Source organism: Poeciliopsis prolifica, unplaced genomic scaffold, assembly GCF_027474105.1.
Source record: "Poeciliopsis prolifica strain line A6 unplaced genomic scaffold, Auburn_PproV2 SCAFFOLD001, whole genome shotgun sequence".
In the NCBI taxonomy this organism is placed as follows: domain Eukaryota; kingdom Metazoa; phylum Chordata; class Actinopteri; order Cyprinodontiformes; family Poeciliidae; genus Poeciliopsis; species Poeciliopsis prolifica.
In genome coordinates, this window is record NW_026562376.1 from 9,861,571 (window position 1) to 9,884,366 (window position 22,796).

Sequence of the window (22,796 nt, forward strand, 5' to 3'; positions counted from 1 at the left end):
CTACTATTTGAACTTTGTGGTGTTAGTGTTTTTCTTTACTTTTGTACTGCATGTACCTTTTAATCCTAGTCTACTGTCTGGACTGTGTAACTGTGAACTATAAGACCAATAGAGGACTGGATGTCTGCAGGACACTTTGTCAGCTAACAGTCAAGAGACTAACTAAATCACTTGACATCAACTATTAGGTGTTACTTTTACCTAACATTTCAGACACTGTCCAAATTGTTTAAATCGTGTAGCTAACATAATGCTGGCTTAACATAAGATTAAGCCAGAGTTTTTGACCAGTAAAATAAAAGTTTCTATACATATTATCTATTTAATATGAATTTTATCTAGGTTAACAATACATATACCATATAGATATATCAGATTTTAAAGTATATTTATATATCTGAATTGCATTGTTTACAATCAAACTTTATATAAAGCCAGTAACTTGTGGAAGAATGTGATTGTATATAAAAATAAATTTAATATAAGTTCAATAAGTCAGAGAAGCCAAAAGTACACATATATTTTCAGTAATATTAAAAACGGGTAGCTAGACATTTTCATATATATTGAAAGCCTCAGAAAATCAACATCAACCTAATAAATCTATGTCAACAGTGGTGACATTTGATTTAGTTTTAAAGTGGAAATCTCATCTCTGCTGCTTAGAGCTCTACTGTGAAACATAGACAGCGATGGTGACTTTACACTCAGGTGAATGAGGGAAGAAGAGTAAATCCTGTGAAGGTGGAAGTTTTAAAGAGACCTGACATTATGTCCATTTAACCTACTGCTCTAATTCATCAAAAATAAAGTACACTCACAAGTTTATTTCTACTTTTAAATGAAGACTGGGCTTTGTTGTTCACAGCCTATAGAAACCTATCAGAAAATTATGGACAATTTTAATAAATATCTGTAAAGAATTGGAGAGTTGAAGTTTTGGCCTGCCATAATAGTTGTAGGTAATGTGGGCTTTATACTTTAGAATATTGTAAATAAATTGAGTCTGGACAATCCAAAAGAAGAAGGAATAGATGGAATTACAAGAGCAAAACACCAGAAAGACTTGATATCCTGTAAATTAAAGTATTTAAACTGTAACTGAATTTAGACACATTCTATCATTGTGATGAATGCAAATCTAAATAAAAACAAGTTACAGATCACATTATTATAAATAATAAGCAACATCCTATATTGCTTTATGAACAGTGGGGTTATGTCATTCTGTGTTAAATAAGTGCTTTTTAACTTTTTCTTAACTATTTTTGCGTAAATGCTACTTTGAAGAGATCATATTTTCATTTCCTTTGTGTGGCCCAGTTTGTATAACAATGGCATATTTAAATTCTCAAAAATGTTGTCAAGATATAATCTGCTCCATCTAGTTGGAGTGATCTCATCAGTGTGCTATATAATATGCAAGGATTTTTACTCACTGTTCAACAGCACAAATAAACTACATCAGACAGACTTCAGAGTTGACTGAGTGCTGATCTATTAAATATTTGCAAGGCTGGAGCTCTTTTTCTCTACTACATATTTGATCAGAAATTCTGCTGATGACAGGAGGGAATAAATTAAAAAGCAAACAGTGTATTTGTTTGTGCAAACAAGACGGGGGATGCCAAAACACAAGACGTATTAGGTAATGTCATAATTGCTCAGCAGCAGTTGGAGCCCTCTGATTTTAGATCAGCTCATAAAAACAATGTGAGAAGAATTTAAGATAAAAAATAAGTATAAAAGCATAGAGCTTTTCTGAATTCTATTGGGATCCATATTTGTCTATTCAACAGAGATAGAAATCAGATTAATGAAGCGCATGTTTTGGAGTTTTTCTTTCCGTATGCTCTCTCATCTCTTTTCCCAGCCCCCACACCTCACCCATTCCCCAGCCTCCACTTCTAGTGAGCCACTGGCATGAGGATAATTGATCAATCACACTAATTGAAGAGTCTGGACAGCTAGACCACCATAGCAGATGTGCCAATTTGCATTCATTAAGAGAGAAATGAGCCTTAATCACAGCTCAGTCTTTGATTGACGAACATAAATGTCTCCTGTCTGAAACTCATGGTGCCTATTGAGCCCTAAGATTTCAAACAGATTCCTCCCATCCCTGATATTAATGTTTACTTTTTCTTTGAGCTGCATGTCTCATTTAAGGCATTGATTGTTACCCACATCATCTGACAAATATCACGCAGATGATGGAAAACAGTTTGACTCAGATGACATTCAACAACAGTCTGCATTTGCATAAGTTATTAATGCAGATCTTTTCCTAACAAAAGTTGACGCTGACAATAATATAAAAACCTGATGGAAATCACCTGATAATTTTATGCTCATTTCCTCTCACCGTGCTGGTCTTGTGAGACCGGAAGTAAGCCTGTCATAAGAGCACAGACAATTCTCTGCTCTTCTCAGTCATATCAACAATGGCCGAATCTCCCTATGAATGACCTCAGGGATGTTTACTCTCACAAATCATCAGGGTAAAAACACAAAAGAGACCAGTGAAATGTCAATTCTCTGCATCTATCGCAGTCTGGTTGTTTGAAAAAGCCATTGGTATTTCACTGAAATTGGGTTAAAGTCTATTCACAACCTTGATTTCATGCAATTTTAATTAAGTGTTGCCTTAATGTTCATCCCGTGTGCATGCAAACCTGATTAATCCTAACCGGTACAATGTACCTTAATTGTACCAAATTGCTCAAAGAGAGGGCGGAGAGATGCCAAATGGTGCTTATGAAGTTACCATCTTTTTTTCAGACATCCTTCTTTCCATATGCAGGAGAACAGTGTGAGGATTTAGTGCAGCTCAAGCAAAATGTCATTAGTTGTGAGAAGAGAGGCAAGGAAGGCTAAATATTATTAGATTAATCTAATGGCCAACAGCAGCATTTTCATTTGTGAAATACAGAGAATTCAATAAAAGTAATACAATAGAAACAAATGTAAAACCTTTCATATAAAATTTGCTCAAATGTGATGCAGTGGCTTTAAAATTCCACACAAAGCCTGTTAAAATGGTGGGTTTTTGTGACATCCTAAAGATAAATTTTAATAAATCATATTTAATATTATATCCTGTTCAGTTCACTTTTAAAAAATAAACAAATAATGGGAATACTTGGAGAAAACAACAACAGTAACAACAATAACCTAGTTTTATAAACATGCACATTATTAAGCCTTTCATTTAATAATGAAACATTGTATTTGAAAAATTTTGTTATAAATGACCCCAAAGATTTTGCCCTGAAAAGCTAAGATTATCTTTTAATTTAAAAGATAATTTTCATACATAATGAAAAATGTTGGTAATTTAATCTACCTTGACAAGGAGGAGGATTTCAATGCATGAAGAAGCAGTCCCAGACTACTATGTCACTACCACCATGTTTCACTGCAGTCCTTAAATGCATTTCATCAGGAGATAGCACATTTTTCCACAAACTTTCGAAGATTCAAGCATGCCTGGAAAAATGTGTAACCCAGGCATACAGAAAATACAAAACATTTTTATCAGGTATTGAACAGAACTAATAGCTGACAGAAATTTCTGCAGCTCCATTAATGTTGTTGTGGGCCTTCGGGAGTCTCCCTGGTACAATGTCTGTTGTCCTAATTTTATCCTATTGTAGACAAATCTTTTCATTCTGCTTCGTTAAATGCGGTGAAACTTTTGCACCCTTCTCTTGACTAATACATTTTTACAGTGAGATCTGTTGATCCACTATGTCCTCTCTGCAAACTTTATTTATAGCTATAGGATGCAGATTGGTACATGTCCTCCAAATCATTCTAGTAAAGCTAAATCTTGTTCAGGTTAGTGAAATACACAATAAATCATTAGATCTGTAGCCAAGAATACATACCAACTATTGAAATTTCTATTTCAATAGTTGGTATGCAGATTTCAACTGAGAGTTGAAATTTGCAGATTTCAACTCTCAGTTGCCTCATGAAAGGTGGAAAAATATTTAGATTTTTTATTATGGTCTGTACTGCTGTTTTGACTGTTAAAACAGATCCAGCTTCGAACAGAAATGTAAAGAAATAGTTTGATTTATTTCCTGTAGTGTTGGTAAGGTTAACCACACATTTAGGAAAATAATATGAACCTACTGCTCTGCTTTGGACTGCGAGCCAAGTTTGAGACAAAGTCCACAGCCCTCCACTGGGTTATCAAACTGTGGCCAAGGCATTCATCCATCTGTGGAAAACATGGACACTGTTCTCCCACACTGCACAGCTCAGCCTTTATCTACAGATGGTACTACTGAGCAGGAATGTGACCTTTGATTTGGTTTCTCGCACGGAAAAGAGCTTACTGGCGAAAAGAAAAGGAAAAGAAAAATGTGAGAGGGAATAGCTGTTGCCTCCCAAACTGGACAAATGAGCACATGCTTGCAGGCGTGGATCGGATTGGTTTAACCCAATTTAAGAATTTAGATAAGTGTCCACTGTAAGTGTCCCCATGTGAGGCCCATTTCACCAGATAAATGAGGGAGCGATGGACTCTTCCCATCACTACACGTGTGCCAGCTCTTCAGAGAAGTGTACAGAGATGTTTACCATTCTGAAGACGCACTAATTTTGGAAAGATGTGAGAAAATGAGCAATTGGTGAGCAACTGAGCTAAACAGATTGTCGCTGACAAAAAAATGGAAAGATATGTATGCCAATGTTGTCAACTACACTTCTTGGACTTCTTCAATTCTGAACATTTACCACAGACGTAGCAGGCAGAGGTTAGTTGTCCATATTTGCAAAGATGTTTGCTGAGTGAGCTGAGACAACAGCAGCTTGTTCTCTCCTTTTTATAGATAGGGGCCACTTCCTCGAGAGCAGCCAGCAGTAATGAATGACGAATCAACTCGGGGTCACTGGTGCAAAATCATCCCCCATGTACATTCCAGCTCCGCCATGTGCTTCACAAAAGGATACAGCAGATGAGCATGTGTAGAGATTTGGTGCATATTAAAGTAGATATTTTTTTCATGTAAGATAAGGCATTTCTCCCAGTCCATTACTACAGTCTCTCCAAAATATTTTTCCTGACAGTAATGTACATTCTATAACAAGCTGAATTGAAACAGGAAAGTCTCAGTGTGCAGCTCAGATAGAGGGTTAACTAGATTTAGACAGTAACTGCAATATACTGACAAAACGCCACCTGAAGCTGGCACACCATTGTCAATTGTTATTTCAAAGTGGTTCCAGCTGAGAGTGTAAGGACAACATTTAAACAGACTGATGTAATTCTCCTTTATGAATGTATTTTTTTCGGTTTAGTTATGCAGAACACTTGTTTCAAACTGCAGTCCTCAAGGGCCAAAGTGCTGAATATTTTAGATGTCTCTTGTCCTACACCTTTGAATTAAACAATAAAACTGCTTCACTAACATGCAATAAGGTTCTACAGAGCTCTGCTAATGAGCTAATTTTGGAGCCAGACATTTCTTCAGCAGAGCAGATATATCTAAAAGTTGCCGTGCACTGGCCCTTTAGGACTGGAGTTTGAGGCCACTAAAGTAGAAGCAGCCAATACAATCTTACCTCTGCTGCAATGTCATTGTAAAGCAGAGGTCTTCAACTCCAGTCCTAAAGGGCTGGTGTCCTGTAACTTTTAGATGTCTCTCTGCTTCACCAAATGAGTCAAATGATGAGGTTACCAACATAACTGTGGAGAACTTGATTTCATACTGAGAAGGTAATTCAGCCATTTTATTCAGGTGTGTTGTATGACAGACACATTTAAGTGTTACAAGACACCATCCCTCAAAGTCTGGATTTGAAGACTAATGTTGAAAAGATTGAATGGTTGAAAATTAAATATTTATCCATATTCTGAATAGCTGGAATATGCCTCCATTATAGCAAAGGAAGGATAATCTGATTTCCAAAATGGAATAAAGTTAAAGGGATTATTTAGCAAGCAAATTTTAGGTCTATTATTTTTGTGATGCATACACACATATCTAATCACAAACAGTATGACAGTTGATAGATAGAATGACTAAATAAACTTGGGCACTTTGTGAGGTAATTCTACTTTTATTTTGCAAATTAAAAGTATCATGCACTTAGCATTTTTTTAAATATAATCTAAGGTTGAATACTTTTGTGGAAATGAAAGAAATGCAAATGATTGAGTTTGTGTGGCTTTTGGTAGTCTAATGTGGGTTACATGTAGTGATTACAAGTGATACGTTTCAATGGCTAAAAGCTGCTGAAATGTTTTGCTTTCCATTTTCTCTGTGAAAAGTTTCTGTTGCAGCTAGTCATCATGTAAAACAACAGCAACAAAAAACCATGACTGATGCACATGATATTCTTCAACATTTTCTAGGAGGCTTAAGCTGTTTGAAACTCAGACATTTAGTTTAGTGTGCTGTTGAATTGACAGTGAACACCATGATTAAATCAAGAGCTGTCTTATGAAATCTTAGAAAGGCAGGACATCAATATGTGAATGTTTATTTTGAAAGAAGTGCATATTTAATGAGACGTCTTATTTTTTCCATGACTGCATACAGAGAATAAATATTTACATCTTCATCGGGAATACACTGAATCTTTCTATAACTATATAACTCAATATCGAGCAAATGTTTTCTTAAAAAAAAAAGGTTTTAGAGTCACAGCAAAAACAACTTTGTGGTCACTGTTACGTAAGGCATGTGTCCATGTATCTTTTATGCAGGTGAGCCTCGACTCTGCTCAGAGGGCCCCTGATGGAGAAGTGACTACATGAGGATGCCAGAACACTCTTCTGCAGCTCTGCCAAGCAGGTAATTCACAAGCAGAAGCGGCATAAATAAAAGATAATGGGCTGCAGCTGACTTCTTTATATTGCATGCAATTTCACTAATTCCTCCAAGTGAGAGTCTTTTCAAACCAAGGATTCTTGAATTTTTTCCTTTTTTCAAATCTCAGCCATCTTAAACTCTCAAAGTCTGTTAATTGCGCCGCAGCAATACGAGTTCTCCACGTGTAGTGGGCAGGTGGCAGTAAAAACAGTGCAGGCATAGAGCAGCATTCTGCATCTAATAGAAAGTATCTTACTCCACACTCGTAGGGAACTTGAGATAATGGCAATAAAGATTAATCCTTAATTTAACACTCACTGTCATGATTTTATCAATAGGCAATAACATTCATTGTGTCTTCTTTCATGCAGTCAGAATGAAGCTATCGGCCCCTTTAAAGAAAGCAGATCTTGAATTGAAATGATAAAACCACACGTGCCAGTGCAAGATGTTTGGAACAGTATGTGTCCCTAATTATTCTTATTTACTCTGGCTTTAAGACTTTTGGCTGACAATTCTGTACACTGGCATAACAAGTGGCTTACTCTTCCGGTAGTCACCAGGCAGGCAGGAGTTGCCAGGAAACCCAAGTGCTCTCCACAGAGCATTGAAGAATATGCTATAAAGTGTGTTTCTGCTAAAAATACAGCAGCAACTGGTTTGATGACTAAGTGTGCTGAGAAGCTGCCTGGATCCTGAGCTCTAAAGGTACAATATCTATGGGAAACACTGGAGGTCAGCACTGGTGGTCAGGAGCGGCTGTGTGCATGCCTGTGCAGATAGGTTTTTCTTGTCCGTTGACTCACACAAGAGAAGCCGAACTTATCAGGGAGCACAGACCTCCTGTTCCCTATCTGTGTGATGACTAGAAGGAAATTGTTACTTCTTCCTGACTTGTTTATCTACTCCTGCAGTATTTACACAGCAAGCCATGCTCCAGAAATGAACATATTTTAAAATCGGATTCCAGCCCTGAAATTATTAATGTGGTCCCAATCTAATGTGTCTGAACGCAGGTTTTGAGTAATAAATCATAAAGGGGGAAAAAAAAAAGAATTCCCACTCACCTCTACAATGTCAGAGTTGGTTCTGCTCTCATGGGGCTCATTGTACTCTGTGTATTTCAGCAACACTTTGTCCATGTCTGTGCTGGCATACTGGAACAGTTTATTAGAGCTGTTGAAAATGATGAGGGCTATCTCGCAGTCACACAGTACGCTCAGCTCGTAGGCCTTTTTCATCAGGCCGAACTTCCTCTTTGTGAAGGTAACCTGCAGAAGGGACACGAAACAAATCCATCCATCAGAGAGAGAGAAAAAAACAATTTATCTCAATGAAAAGAAGGACCAAAGTAAATTTAATCAAACAGACAAGATGTATCTGTAAAATTTGAACAGGTGTAAATATGTTTTCATACAAACGGAAGCAGAAATTTTTGTTTATAAGGAATAATAACATATTTAAGCAAATGCAGATATACAACCACACCACTGTCCAGTGCATTCAAATTATAATTCGTCTAAAGAATATTAATCAAAATATCATTTCTATGTCATAAAAAAGTCATATAAATATAAATTCATTACACAGAGTAAATTTTTCCAAGAGTTTATTTCCTCCAACACTGAAAATTGTGGTTCATGGCTAATAAAAACTCAAAATTCAACTTCTAAGAAACTTCAATGTAACATATTGACAATAAGTGGATTTTAACCATTCAAGAGCTTAGAAGAGTCAACGGAGTGGGTCGAGAGTGAAGTTTTCACAGTCAGTAATGATTTGAGGGACAATGTCACACTCCAGATGTTGGTGCTCCATGTTCTGTGTCCAGAGTCACCACAAGAAAATGTGTCTCCTGTGACAGGATTTTTTCAGCTGGACTTGCCATCTGCCCATGCTGCCAAAAGTACTGATATCTGTCACAATGCCAGTATAAATGAGAGACCGTGGAGTACTTTCACCAGGAATATGAGACAAGACAAAGGCTCCATTAGAGTAGGATTGGCTTCTATTACACCTCAGCAGGGCCACATGTTGATTTCCTCCAGCAACACCCTAAGGCAGTCATTTATGAAAACAGGAATCCTACTTAAGTTTTTATAAGAATCAAACATAAACATCTAAAGCAAATAAATCAAAATCTTGTGAATTAAATTACTGAACTAAATTGATTCTTTGTTAGGTGCCCCTGTGTGTAGAAGACATATTACTGGAGATTTCTCCAACCTGAATGTGAAAGCCACGTCTATCTATGTAACTGATAAAGATTTTCTGAATTTGTTATTCTTTTTAGACAATATTATTATTGCAGGTCATCATCTAGAGATGTTTTGAATGTTAAAAAAAAAACATAATATCTGCACTCACATAAGATAGAAAAATTTCTAAATTACATTTGACCATAATCAAATTTACAGCAATACTGCAGCAAACAAGATGGCCAGTAACAAGTTCATCCATGCTTTGCTGTGATAGGAATAACATATTGCATGTCTGAAACATCTAGTTATCAGGCCAGAGGTCAGAGTAAGCAAGCTGAGTCAGACCTTTGGCAGCATCACGGGTCCATACATTACTGTGGCCCCTGACTCCATGTACGGAAAGCTATCACTGTAGTGCAGAATAAGCCGTGTAACACGAGCAGTCAGATGGGACTTTGGGTCATACATCACTCTAACAGTAACGCAACCCTTTCTGCAAAGTGATTCTCCGTTCTGTATCTCTGTAGCTCTGTGGTTGCCTCTGACCCATTCACATATGTCATTATGTTACACCACCTCCTTACAGAGAGACTGCATTCATTTCTAAAACCAGAAACTAACTTACAAAGATGGACAAGGCAAACAACAAAGTTGTTTTCTCCTTCAGCTGTTACACACACACACACACACACACACACACACATATATAGAAATATATATAAATATATAGTCTGTACTCCATCATATTTACTGACCTACTAATAGAGGGGTTGAGCAGATGATCGGGCTTTGCTTGACCTTAATTGGCTGCAGCTTCCAGTTTTTCTCTGTTTTCATAACTAATATAAAACACAATGTGGACTGTGTCACAGAGTTTGTCTACGACCGCAGAGGCAGTGGGGTCAGTCCAGCTGTGATAAACGAATTTCAAATTTTCCACACCGCAGGTAATTACAAAGCACCATTATTCCTTTTTGGGGACACAGAAGAGCCTGTGCTTTTATCATTTTCTATTCAGTGTACTAATCTGACGAACCAAATTCTAAAATGACATTTGCTGAACAAAAACCGAACTGTGCATTTTATTCTGCTGATGCTTTTAAGGAGCACATAGCATGAGGTTTGGGAGGGGGTCTCATACAGGACACAACACATCGAGTTTCTGCTCTGTTTCAACCTACTAAGTGAATCTCCCGCTCTCACACCGACAGTAATGGGGAATCTTAATGACTTAAACTAGAATCTAAAGGTAATTTTTTTTATTACAGTAATTTAATTCAAGAAATGATACTCATATCTTATGTTTAATCATTAAACACAGACTGATACATGTGATGCCTTTGTGTATGTTATTTTTTTATGGTTATGGCCTACAACAAATGAAATCCCAAATTAGTTTCCTCAGAAAATGACAATATCACATAAACGATTTAAAAAAGATTTGAACTGCTGTATTGGAGTAAAGTATTTCCATGTGACTTCGAACTTCAGAGACATTAACAATATGCTGCCTTAAATCATCAGTGACTATGGAAGCTTCACACAAGAAGCTTGGATTCTACACCCCTTTATTTCCTAACAAAATAAAAAATGCTTTTACTTTGAGCAACAGTCTAGTCCTTTTTTCTCCTTAGTCTAGACAAGAAATGTTGAATCTGGTTGCAGTTGCAGTCCATATCCTGGATACTTCTGTCTCGTGCTCCTGTGTGAGTCTTTTGAACCAAAGACTCACACAATAGTCCATGGTTTCTGAATCTTCCACAAGCTCTCAAATAAGCTTCACGATCATCTTAAGCCTGTGCACTGTTTTTCTACCACACTTTTTTCACTCCCACTGAACTTTCCAGTAATATGCTTGGACACAGGAGTCTGTGAAGAGCCAGTTTCACTTTGAAAACATGGACTTTTGAGAGCCCAGGAGAACTTGGACTCACACAGGGTAGGTTGACAAATTTACCAGATGCTAACATAATCAGGAAAACCTTTCTGCTTGGGGTCTCTTACAACCTTTGGACTAACTTTGGCTCTGACCTCTAATCTCTTCTAACTGAACACTGGAGCTACCAACTCGCTCATTTGTCTGCTTGCAAATTTGTTTATTTGCCTAACCAACTAGAAAGCAGGGCCTGCCATGTGGGGAAACGATTAACAAATTGTGTGCTCTTTAGTAGATGAATGCTGCCGTTAAGCCGAGGAGATGTCACCTTTCAGCAGAAAGCCCAGGATGAGACACTGAGAGAGGACTTTGTTCCACCTGGATGCATAGCAGAGTGCTGAGCGCAGGGTTCCTGAACCAGGCACAGCTCCATTTTCACCTGAGCAGTTGCTCTGACACCTGCTAATTCTTAATTCTTTACCGCATCCTCAGATATTCTACCTGTACAAAAATTTTGTTTCTGGTAACTGTGACACGAAACATGAATGATATTACTCATCTACAGCTATGTAGTTACATTATGCTGTCTTCATTTGCCTCAGTTTTTCTCATTCTGAACAACTGTCTAAGAAGTCTGGCTTTGTTTCATCAAAGCTCTCCAACATTTGCAAATATAACCTCCATCCACCCCCATCTCACCTCAGATGACTGGTGCGACAGTGGAAAACCACAGACATCCTTGAGGTCAAGTGGGAGGTTTACTGGTAAAGCTTTCCTATGGTTCACCAACTCAAAGACTCCCACAGAGACGCTCGATGTGGTTTAACAAAAAAAACTGAGTCGCCCATATGCAAAAAATGTGGTGCGAATGTAGTCGAGCTCCCTGACTAATCCATGTAATTTTACAAAGAAATGTTTGGCTTCAGGATTATAAAGTTCCACCGTGCAGATCTTGCGCAGCTTACATTTGACTTCTGGGAAGTCAAATGTCACTGCAAATTAGAAGGGAAAGATCACATTCAAACTTACAATAAGCTCGAGTGCTTCCAACTTATGGTCATTATCAGTGAGTCGTGAGGCTGAAAGCTCAAAAACATTCAATTTCAAGATAAGGTGGTATTTCTGCTTTTAATTCACACGTTTTCAAATTTCTACCATCTTCCCAAGTTCCAAAACACCACAAAGAGCTTTTACAGAGATTTTTTTCATATTGGTAGTTTGTTTTAGAGCAGATTACAGGATGTTTGCATTTTTGTCAACGTCTGTATGCAATAGATTTTTCTGCAGTAGTTAGGAGTCTTGTTTCTCTCTAAGGATTTTTTCCTATTTTTTTTGAATGTAGTAATTCATATACACCTTTACTTTCTACAAATTAAGATATTCTAAAATCTGACACAAATCTATACACACTCTTAAAGAGATTCTGCCACCAGAAAACAATACATATACCATACACTGCAGCAAACCCGCACACACATTCACAGAAAACTGATGTGTCAATCAAAGGGTCTATCAATGTCTATCCTTGAGCAACGGTGCCAAGATGACAAACAAGACATCTGGGACTGAGAGTGCCGCTGTGATAGGGGCATGGCAGGGGATGCCTGATTCACTAACACCTACAGAGAGGGCAAGGAGCTAGCAGCCTTATTAGAACCTCATGTCACCTTTGACGACCCTGACGGCAGACAAGAGAGGAGCTTGAGAGACAATGAGATCTGGCACCAGCTGGCAGGGTGACCTGGACCCTGTGGCTGCTGCCCTGGCTCTGCAACGCCAGAGCATGCACGCTTGGGAGACAAGCCAGGGCCACCGTGAATGTCTGCCCTGATCAGATCTCTCTGGGAGAGAGGACAGCCTCAGGATCCCCATGTGGACAAGTGTGGACTCGGAGGCCCTCAACCAGAGGGTGCTATTAACCTTGAAACCTACAGTAGCTCTGGCCGATCATGTACACAGGAGAGGATGACATGCGAGCTACCCAAGTGTTAGCAGGATTCCTGAAAATATTTTGGATTTGGATCAAACGCAGATGATGCAATTTAGGGATCACACACTGGCAATAAGTAGATGTGTTAATAATTAATTTATACATTTAAAAATAAATGCATCTTGCCAATATGCAAATTTCAGAAGAAGAATAATGGTTCTATGTACTGGCATGATTTGCTTTCTTTTTGGACTTGTCATATCTCCTCTCAAATACTTCATTATAAAAGCGTGTAGAAAATGTGAAAGATTTTAAATGTGGGGTGTCACAGGGGCAACCCACGTATAGAGGCCTCAGTCCTCATGGCGGTGGTCACAGGTTCGATTCCCAGCCTTGCAACATTTATCATGTCTTCCTCCTCTCTCATTACTCTTTCATGTTGGATTACTTTTTATTCTGCATATGAATGGAGGAGACTAGCAAACTGAATACAGTTAATTTGTTTGATTTGTATTTCTCAATGTGACTAAAAAAAAACTCCATAATTTTAGTCCTTTGACTATACTCAGTGTTTCACAAGGAAAAGTATGGTTTTTATTCATCTTACTTTCAGTGTTCTAAAACACAAAACAACACATATGCATGATTCTTAGATTAATGTGTGCTTAATCACACTTGCATTTGTATTCATATACTTTTTTTTTTTTTTTTTTTTTTTTGCCATACAGAGACACCAGCTTTATCAGCACAGCTTTACAGACCAAATGTATATCATTAAAAACACTCACAATAAATGTAGTGGTTGTCACACCTAACATTTTGTCTATGTGTTTTTTTTTTATCTATTTTATTTTTTTACCTGTCATGCAAAGAACTTTGAGAAAAGGTGAAAGCTGAGAATCAGGAGGTGTGTTCTTTGTTGCTCCCTCGAGAGTGAGTAAGAGAGAGCAACCCTGAATGTGCCACCAGGGAGCTGCCTTACTGGAGCAAAATCCAAAATGAGCCCCAGCAAGGGCAGGCAACCCACCACCCAGAAGCAAAATCATCAAACTTTTAATGACTTGGACAATTACCCCCAGTGAGCCAGCTTAATGGCATCCAGAGGACATCACTAGACACTGCTCACTAGGCTTCACCAACGTTTACTCTAACTAAGAAGACTAATGACTCCTCTGCACCTCTCCAGCATTATTTCTGCTTTAAAACAGATTCAGACATTGACATGCCCTCCAGAATTTATGCATGGTGGAAAACACCGGATGTGTGGTTGGTCCTTCAGATTCCGCTTAAAGGACAACGATGTTGGACAGGGTTGGACTCTCTACGGCTGTGAGAGTCCCCACTTGAGTGTAATGCTGCCCTTCCTGAGGCTGGAACTGTGTCTGATTTTATTTAGGACTGTTCCTTTAGGAGGAAACACTAATTCTCAAAAGAAAATTGACAAATTAGAGTGCTCTGATTGTAGTAATTGATTGAAAGAAAAGTGAACCTGATATGACTCTTATCTGGTATTAAGGCCAGCGGATGAATTTGGTGCCTTGACATACAGTCCCATCACGTTTGCAGTACCCCGCCATATGCAGTAGGAATTACCCTTCATCAACTACCATTACCATTATTGTGAAATGAGTTTGATCATCAAAGTAATTTTATTTATCGTGACAAGAGCTGCAGTTTGCTGTGCTGTTGGTGCAGTGCTATTGTCGACAGCATCTTGTATGCAAAATGAATACAGCACAAATGGCCTACTTAAGTTTTTTTTTTTTTAATTTAAAGTGCTGGAATAATAAAAGTTAAAAGCAGAGAGGCAAAAAGATTTAAACTGTCTTCAGACACTGAAGACCGCATGCAAATGGCTTTCCCCCCTGGTAAGGAGCATGCCCCAGGGAGGTGGCACTGTGTGCTTTATGGCCCACAGAGAAAAAAAAAAGGAGAGCAATATGCACACATACATCACTTAATACCAAAGCTTTATTTTAGCACAGTAGCCTATTGTCACGGCCAACTTTCTGCTGTGCCAGCTAAAATTACCTAAATGTGAGCTGAATTGCCTGCGTTGTGCTGATTATACACCGAGACATTTAAAATCTGATGAAAATACTAGACTTTTGGAACACATTAATAATAAGCAATTTCTTTTTTTTTCCTCCCTGCACATCCTATTTTGGGTGAAGCAATACAGAAAAGTGTCTGCACTTTCCTCATAAAAACTGCCTGCAATAAATGAATCAACAGAAGAGTTAATTGGCTTCCTCAGCAATTAGATACCAACCTGTTTTCCCATAACATTATCTCCTTCCTGTTTGTTTTAACATCTCACAGGTCTCTGCATGAAGTATACCGACTGAAGCCAGGTGTTACACTGATAATTGAGCCACATTGTATATTCTTTGTGACACATTATCACACCATTTCTTTGAAAATGGTTGCAGAAAACATTCTGGTCAGAGAGGCATTCAAGCAAGCTGTAAAATGCTGCATATTGGTCCTGTTAATGTCTGAAATATTTAAATACAAAAACAAATGTGTTTTTTTAAAAATCGATATTAAAACAGCATCTGTCCCCTAATCTTCATCTTAAGCAAAATTGCCTGTAGTTAAACATTGTTTTCTTGCTGTAGATATCCAAAAAAATCTTGTTTTTATGCAGTGCTTTGCTGTTGAGGATTTTATATTTATCATGAGCGGACAAGAGAGAATTCCAGCGTTCCCTTCCTTTGTGGCCAGCCAGAGCCAGCCCAGCCAAGACAAAGATGGGCGCTGCGTGTCCCTCTGACCCCACCCTGCAAATGAGAGGGTGCTGTGCTACAGTGGCTGCACCTAATTGCTACCAAATAGCTTCAGACACATAGAGTTCCAGCAAAGATGGGGCCCAGCCACGCTGCCAGGACCTGGGGGACGAGCCCAAAAGAGTACCCACAGTTCATTCCTTCACCACGAGGCCCCCTCTGCAGCACGGCAGTCCTGCTGCCTCATCAAGTTCTCCAGTTGAAATTGCAGAGTGGCAGGGGAATCGAGTCTGTAAATACGACCGCACTGACAAAGAAATGTCATGGTTCCTGTTCAACTGGCTGGGACGTTGGGGAGGGAGGTTTGTCTGTTTAGATACACCGTGACAGCTGCTGAACTCTGGTCCAAGGTGGCAAGGCAAGCTGAAGAAAAGGGTGACTTTCAGACAGTAAATTAAAGATACAGATGTATACTGAGAAAATGAAAGATTTTTAATTTTTCCAACATAATGAAATAGAAATTTTTTGAATACTTTTTTACACATTCTGGAAAGCAGTCTGCTTGCATTTTGAAACAACAGAGATATATGTGTAGATCGTAAAGCTAAAAAAAGGTTAATGCTTTAGACAACTCATGTTTTATATGTATACAGCTAAATCACCAAATAGGTCATATTTGACAACACGATATGACACTTTGCTTTTCCATGATTTGTCACTGAAACATTATTTATTTCAAATAATTAAGAAAGTTGTAGAACCCTGTTGTGAGGCTAATAATCATGTACAGTTTTCTTTAATATATTAAAAAGCTCCTAAGATCTTGCCAAAATAACAAAACACTCTTCTGCAAAAGAACAGCAGATTAGCAATGACAGGTGTCTGGAAACCTGAGATGGATTTATTTATCAGCACCTTCTGTGAAACACCTGATTCTACGTTTGTGAGGCAGAAGGTGTGATAAATATACTCACCTTTTTAATTTGACAAATTTGAATTACACTGATTTTTTTTTATTTTTTTTTTTTTATTAATTTAAATATATCATTTAAAAATAAGCAAGGTTTCAGACAGAGAGGTTTGTTCATCCAAATATGGTTGAAATGTTTCGAATGAGTGACAGAATGGTGTTTTCCCACTTACCTGCCTGTTCCTTTCATCCATGATCCGGGTGATCTGTATCTTCTTCCGCCCCATGGCTGTGCCCTTTCCGGTCTCTCAGACACGTCAACAGTATCAAAACAACACACTTTCTTCCCCCACTCCCTAGAACATTGTGCAACAGGATCTCTTGTTGTTTGCTCGCTTTCACTCTCTTCAGTACACTTCTTGCTCCTCAGCACACCACACCACAGTCTGAAAAGAGAGGTAAAAAAACGTAATATTAACTTGACACTCAACGATGTCTCTTTAAGTAATCTGAAGCACCAGAGGGTTCTGTGTTCTGTTCTCAGGCAAACCAAGAAAGTGTTAGATACACATGCAATAATCTCTCCTTGCGCCTGTACTTAACCTTTAGTTCAAGTAACTGAAAGTCAGCAGTACATTTTTGGCAGAGCAAAAGGACTTCAAAATCCAACTAATTTCCTATGGAAAAATCAAACCATGAAGTATGGGCTGATATTTAGTATGTAATTTTGAGATAAATGTACAGTGGCAATGTCTTACAAGTGTTATACCTCTTATTACTGTTGCTGAAACAATTCAAGACAGCAGTGTCTGGATAGTGGACAATGCTTCAGGGTGCAGGGCCAATGATCCTTTTCAAACCTGTTATATTTAGGATCCCGAATGCTTTTAAATAAAACATAAAGGGAAATGCATCTATATTCTAGCTTCCCTAGCTGGTCAACATTCCCAATTTGGAAATATTTCTGGTTGCAGAAAGCACTGACCGTCATGGAGTGAAAACTTTACAGTAGGGGAACAACCATCCATTAAGGTCAACATTGTTTTAAATGTTGGCAAGATATGAGCAGCATTCCTGCCAGATATACAGTGGTATTTTTACTTAAGGTTATCAAACAGTGCGACTCTCATACCATTCTATGCCTGGATATTTGGTTCTAACCCATTCTGGTGTGATGAACTTGTAGCCTAATCCTATTGTGCTAAAACAACACAGCTCTGAATCTTTCCACATTGTACCTAAACATAGGTTAGGAAAAATAACCCAAAGTTGATTTTAACCCAATAACTTTGACTTCATGCTGTATAATTTATGAGTTAGAAAGTGTTTTTACTTTAGATGAGAATTCAATGGTTCATCTGCTTCAGCCGTTTTTGGGGGGTTTTTTTTGTTTGTTTGTTTCCTAAGCAGACCAACACTGACGCTTGCTCTGCTCTTAAGATGATTAAGAAGGTTTCCAGTTCAGTGTTCACATTAGAGTAGCTGAATTCTCCAAGGTTGGTAGAGGAGCCAGCAGGGACGAGAAGAACGAGGGGTATATTCTCACAGGAGCTAGTAACCTGGCCAGTAGTTTAGGGCACAATGTGCCCCAGGGAGCATCTAACAATGCCCTGTCTCTGCTTCTGTGCAAAAAGAGATACTGTCCACTCCCTAGAGGCACATCCATCACTTCCACCTGGCAAATAGAAACTGTCCAAACAACTATCTCCCATACAGTATGAAAACAAATGTGGAAAGGTTAACAACTCCAGCCATGAGATGCAGTCAGCATTTGCGCGGTGAGCGAGACAGGGGGCTGACCTGGCAGGGGAAACGAAAATGACCAGTTCCAGTCACACGCAGTCATTATGGGTTACAGATGAACGGGCATTATGGTGTCTGGCTGTCTGAATCAGGGCTCCACTGTAGGCAAACTTCATTGAGCTCACCTTGCTAACTACCCACACACACTGCTGTCAGAGCCAAGGAAAGGAACTGCATGAAACCCCACAAAGAATTTCATCAAACCACATCACAACAGACCGCAAAATAATGACAATGTTCCCTTTCTTTTGCCAATTGAAACATGCAGACTGACAGCCGTGTTTAAATTAGAACAAGCTTGTGAATATTAGGTGCTCTGCAACAAAAATATTTTTCCTACGGATGAAGTGGACATCACAAAAATAAAAAGTAAAACTAAAAATACAGTGAGAAAGTGTATTGTCCCCCAAAAGAGTCAAGGCATCTTTTATACCCATCCTCGGTGATATATGTGCCAGTTTTCAGGTGTCTGTTAAAAGGCTGAAGGACTTTATATTTGAACATATGAGTTACATCACACATCCAAATACATATGACAGACATTTTGAGAGGAATAGTTTAGCTCTGAAATGCCGAAACCTGAAATCCTGTAGCCAGAGGTGAAACTGTCGCCTAAAGAGGTGCCACATATGGACAGGATATCTCCTTATAATGACAGATTTCGAAAACCTTTGTGAGGGGGTTGGGAAAATATTGAAAAAACATGACCTAAAGTAAGGTAAGACTCCTTAGAAATAAAATGGGATGCTGCGATTAAATAAAAATGTACCGTTTCATGGTTTTCTTCTCTTAGCTTCCTCTAATAAGCATATTATATGTGGAAAAGTTCTGAATGATCTGTCTTGTCCTTTTTTATTATTTTAACAAGGTTGTGTTCCTTTTTGAGTGTCATTGTATTGATAAGGGTTTTGAAATAAATCAGTCAGAATCGAGGTACTTTATTAAAATTATTAAATTTCTTGTCTTTCGGCTGTCAGAGCCAAGCAGCTCAATGTATGAGGCATAGCAGATTGGGCCCAGACAGCCTACATTCACAGATGTGAGATGACAAACCGAGAGGGCCTTCGAACTCCAGGTGTGCCGTGATTCCAGATGATGTCTACTGTGATCAACCCCTCTCAAAATGTAGAGCTAATAAGACTGTTGTCTCAGGGTTTCACATTTTAATTTCTACAACTATGTTGAAAATGTACTGCTTGATTACTTTATCTAAAGAAATATATTAGAAGATTTCATCATACAAATCTTACGACTATATGTATTGCTGCACATTTTAAGCATTACATTACTAATACTTAAAATGTGGACAGAGATGTGATTTATTTAGCAATATACCTATATTATTTATACCAGAGATGTAAATATTAAGAGCTATGTATTAGCTGATTTGTGGAATGCAAAGAACTGCATCTTCAGAGCAATCAGGATTAGACAAAGCATTTCAAGCTCATGGCTAGAGAGCTTTTAAATACTGTAATTTCTAATGCACAATTCTGATTTGTCACAAAGTTATTCACCATCTTTTCTGGAGTATTGAGTTATTTGTTATTGTTTTGGGGGGTTTTTTCCACCACAAATCCAAAATTTAATTTTCATGACTATAATAAATACAATGACAATGAAACACAATGAAACACATTGGTGTAAGTTACATGAATAACATGACATTTTTAAACCCTTATAAAAACTCTGTTGAAGACAAAACCTTTTTTTATGTTTACAGTCCAGTGATTGTATTTTTCTGATAAAAGTTGAATTACTGAAGAGTCTTAAGCATATATGCTGCATAGCTGACTTCTAACACTTCACTGTTGTTACATGTTTTGAGAGCCAGAAAGTGTAAAATTGTATTTTAATCAAGAGTTTCACTGGCACTATAGAAAATCAACAAATTTTCATCCAGTTGCAGACTGAATTATCAAACTACCAAATACTAAGTGTTGACAATGTAAAAGCTGTAAGTCTCTCGAACACATTTAAATTATCAACCTTAATATGGTAAGCAGTATTGAAAAATAACTAAGATTTTAAAAATGGATGCAAGGTCCTGTATTGGCTGTCTGAGTATCGGTACTGAAACTGGTGCTGCAAGACAACTTGTGAAAATTGTTCCATTAAACTACAGCCAAATTTTTGCACCCTCTACTGCAAAATATTTTTTCCTGTGGCAATAACAATTTAACCCAGACGAGCTATAAAAAGAATCTGTATATCATTTAAGTTATAACTGTTTTGAATCTCTACGAAAACAGCAGATATTGTTTTTGTGCCCCACATTTAACCGAAGAAAGGATTAAGTTCAACCTGCATGATCTTGGATTTGCATACAAAACCCTCGAAAACAATCGCTTAGAATGAACTACTCTTAAATCTTAGATGTTTTAGTTCTTCGATCAGAAGTCATGGGAGGAGAAAAACAAAATCAGGAAAATTGAGCCTCAGGGGAGTTGTTTCAGTGAAGCTGTAGTCATATATTGATCTGAATTTGTCAATGGCAAAAACAAACATTTTTATTTTGAATAATGTCAAAACTGTGGAAAGAGTAAAGGGTTTTCACTGAATATTAGAAACAATCTAAAAAATGATTATCTCTATTGTTAGTAAAGCATCATTTCAGAATGCTAGTAGTTGCTTGTAATTTAAATAGTATTTTTTGTTCTGACTGATTACTTTGCAGTCAGTTTATAGTACAGGAGCTCCTCTGCTTACATCACAGCAACATTATAAAATCTTTAAAGTACAAAAATTAGGAAACCCAAAATAACATACTATTACTAAGCAGATTGATTTTAAATTATTAGCACATTAAATTAGTTTTGTGTTTTATCTTTTTTATGAATGAGGTGAACCACTAGGGTCATCATTCAAAGGACTCTTGGATATATTGTATTTATAATCCCAACTGCATCTAACCATGAAGTTATTAATTTACTACTGTTTCTCTGAGATGACAGACTACCTTATATAATATAATGCAAAACAATTGTTCAATCTCAATCCAGGGTGAGAGTTTTTCCTAATCTGGAAATTTCCTAGGAAAATTCAAAGCATATTATGTTTATTTGTGGGTCTAAATTGGTGGAAGATGTTTTAATGTGTGTCTGTGATTGACAACCTTTCCGTGGAAAACTTCTGACTGTTCCTCTCACATGATCCTAGCCTACATCTCTTTTGTGACTCAGAAAAATATAAATACAAATAAAACCTTGAAAGAAATATTTGTTCTGAACTTCAAATTTTCAGATATTCTTCACATATTCTTTTTAAAAAATCACAAAAGGATGTTAGATGGAAAAAAAACCATTAGCCCAGCATCTTTATGACTTGAACATAGCAATCTGCATATAAGACCATTAAAAAGACCTTGGTATTATCCAGTGTACCTGACCCGCTCTGATATAATCACATCTAGCACTTCTGAAAGATGCTTACCTAACATTTGCAACACATAAATCAATGTGCAAAGAACACGTCACCATAGAAACGGCCACGTCAGCTTGACAGAAAGTCAATAACACACGACTAACACAACAAGTCCTGGTCTTACTGAAGTGTGTCCCCTGTTCAGCACACATGCAGCTTGAAGCATGCTACACAAGTAACACAGCAAGATAAGTGACAGGGATGCTGGTTTGCTTTTGTCTCTTCACTTAAAGAAACAGTTCAGGATTTTTTGAAGTCACATTGTACTGGTTTTAAGCAATTGTCAAGTGCAGGTAACACACTTGACTACTCTTTCAAAACCACCTGCAAGCCTGAGATTGGTCCGCCAAACGATAAGACATAACTTTCTTCACTGTTGCCTTACGTAGACTCTAGCATAAAATTACATTGAACAATGGTTTTACTACCACTTGTGATCAATTAAATTATTTATACATAAAAATCTAACTAATTTAGGTGCAGAGCCAACAAGAACTAACAGCTAAAACAACTTATTATTCTCATTAGAGCAAAATGATAGAAAAAAATACATCTTACACAATCTGAAGAGTATGACCATGAACCCGGAGTGAGCTCTAATGCTACGTTGTGTTCCAATAAACTCAAAACAAAGAGCTGGGAATAACAACAAGCTCAATCTGAGAGTGTTAAAGTTTTTAATTAAAAAAACATTCAGCTTTGCTATTTGATGTCCTAAGTGATTAGCTAACTATATGAGCAAAACAAGTAAATAATTTAATTTGCATAGTTACATAGTACTGTGAATTAGTTTACTGCAGTTATCACACAGTTTCATAATGCTCGGCAGCCATATTGGAGTTTGAGACGGGGGTCTGATTTTTCCAGTTGAATTCCAGCTTCAGAAGACTGTTTTTGGAAATACTTTTTCAACTTGGAAAATGTCTAATTAAATATACAATTTGATTATTTCTATGAGATAATGCTATTAACTGAGAAAACAAGGTTATGCTATTGACTTTGAGTATGAGTGTTACCTGAAAAAAAGACTAATATTTACCGAGGTGCTACTTGCTATAAAAACTACTGACATATTGCAAGTCTCATGAGGTCCAGCT

General features: G+C 37.6%; 1 protein-coding gene across 13 annotated transcripts in view; it reads right to left on the bottom strand.

Moving 5' to 3' along the window:
* The window catches only part of mef2aa (myocyte enhancer factor 2aa), a 71,491-nt gene that overhangs the window by 29,848 nt on the left and 18,847 nt on the right, over positions 1–22,796 (bottom strand). For all 13 annotated transcript variants that reach the window (XM_055040714.1, XM_055040696.1, XM_055040682.1 and 10 more), the window contains exons 2-3: positions 16,707–16,919; positions 7,895–8,098 (exon numbers count right to left, since the gene is read on the bottom strand). In XM_055040714.1, the coding sequence (XP_054896689.1) occupies positions 7,895–8,098; positions 16,707–16,760 (258 nt within the window). In that variant the 5' untranslated portion in view covers positions 16,761–16,919. The remainder of the gene's footprint in view (positions 1–7,894; positions 8,099–16,706; positions 16,920–22,796) is intronic.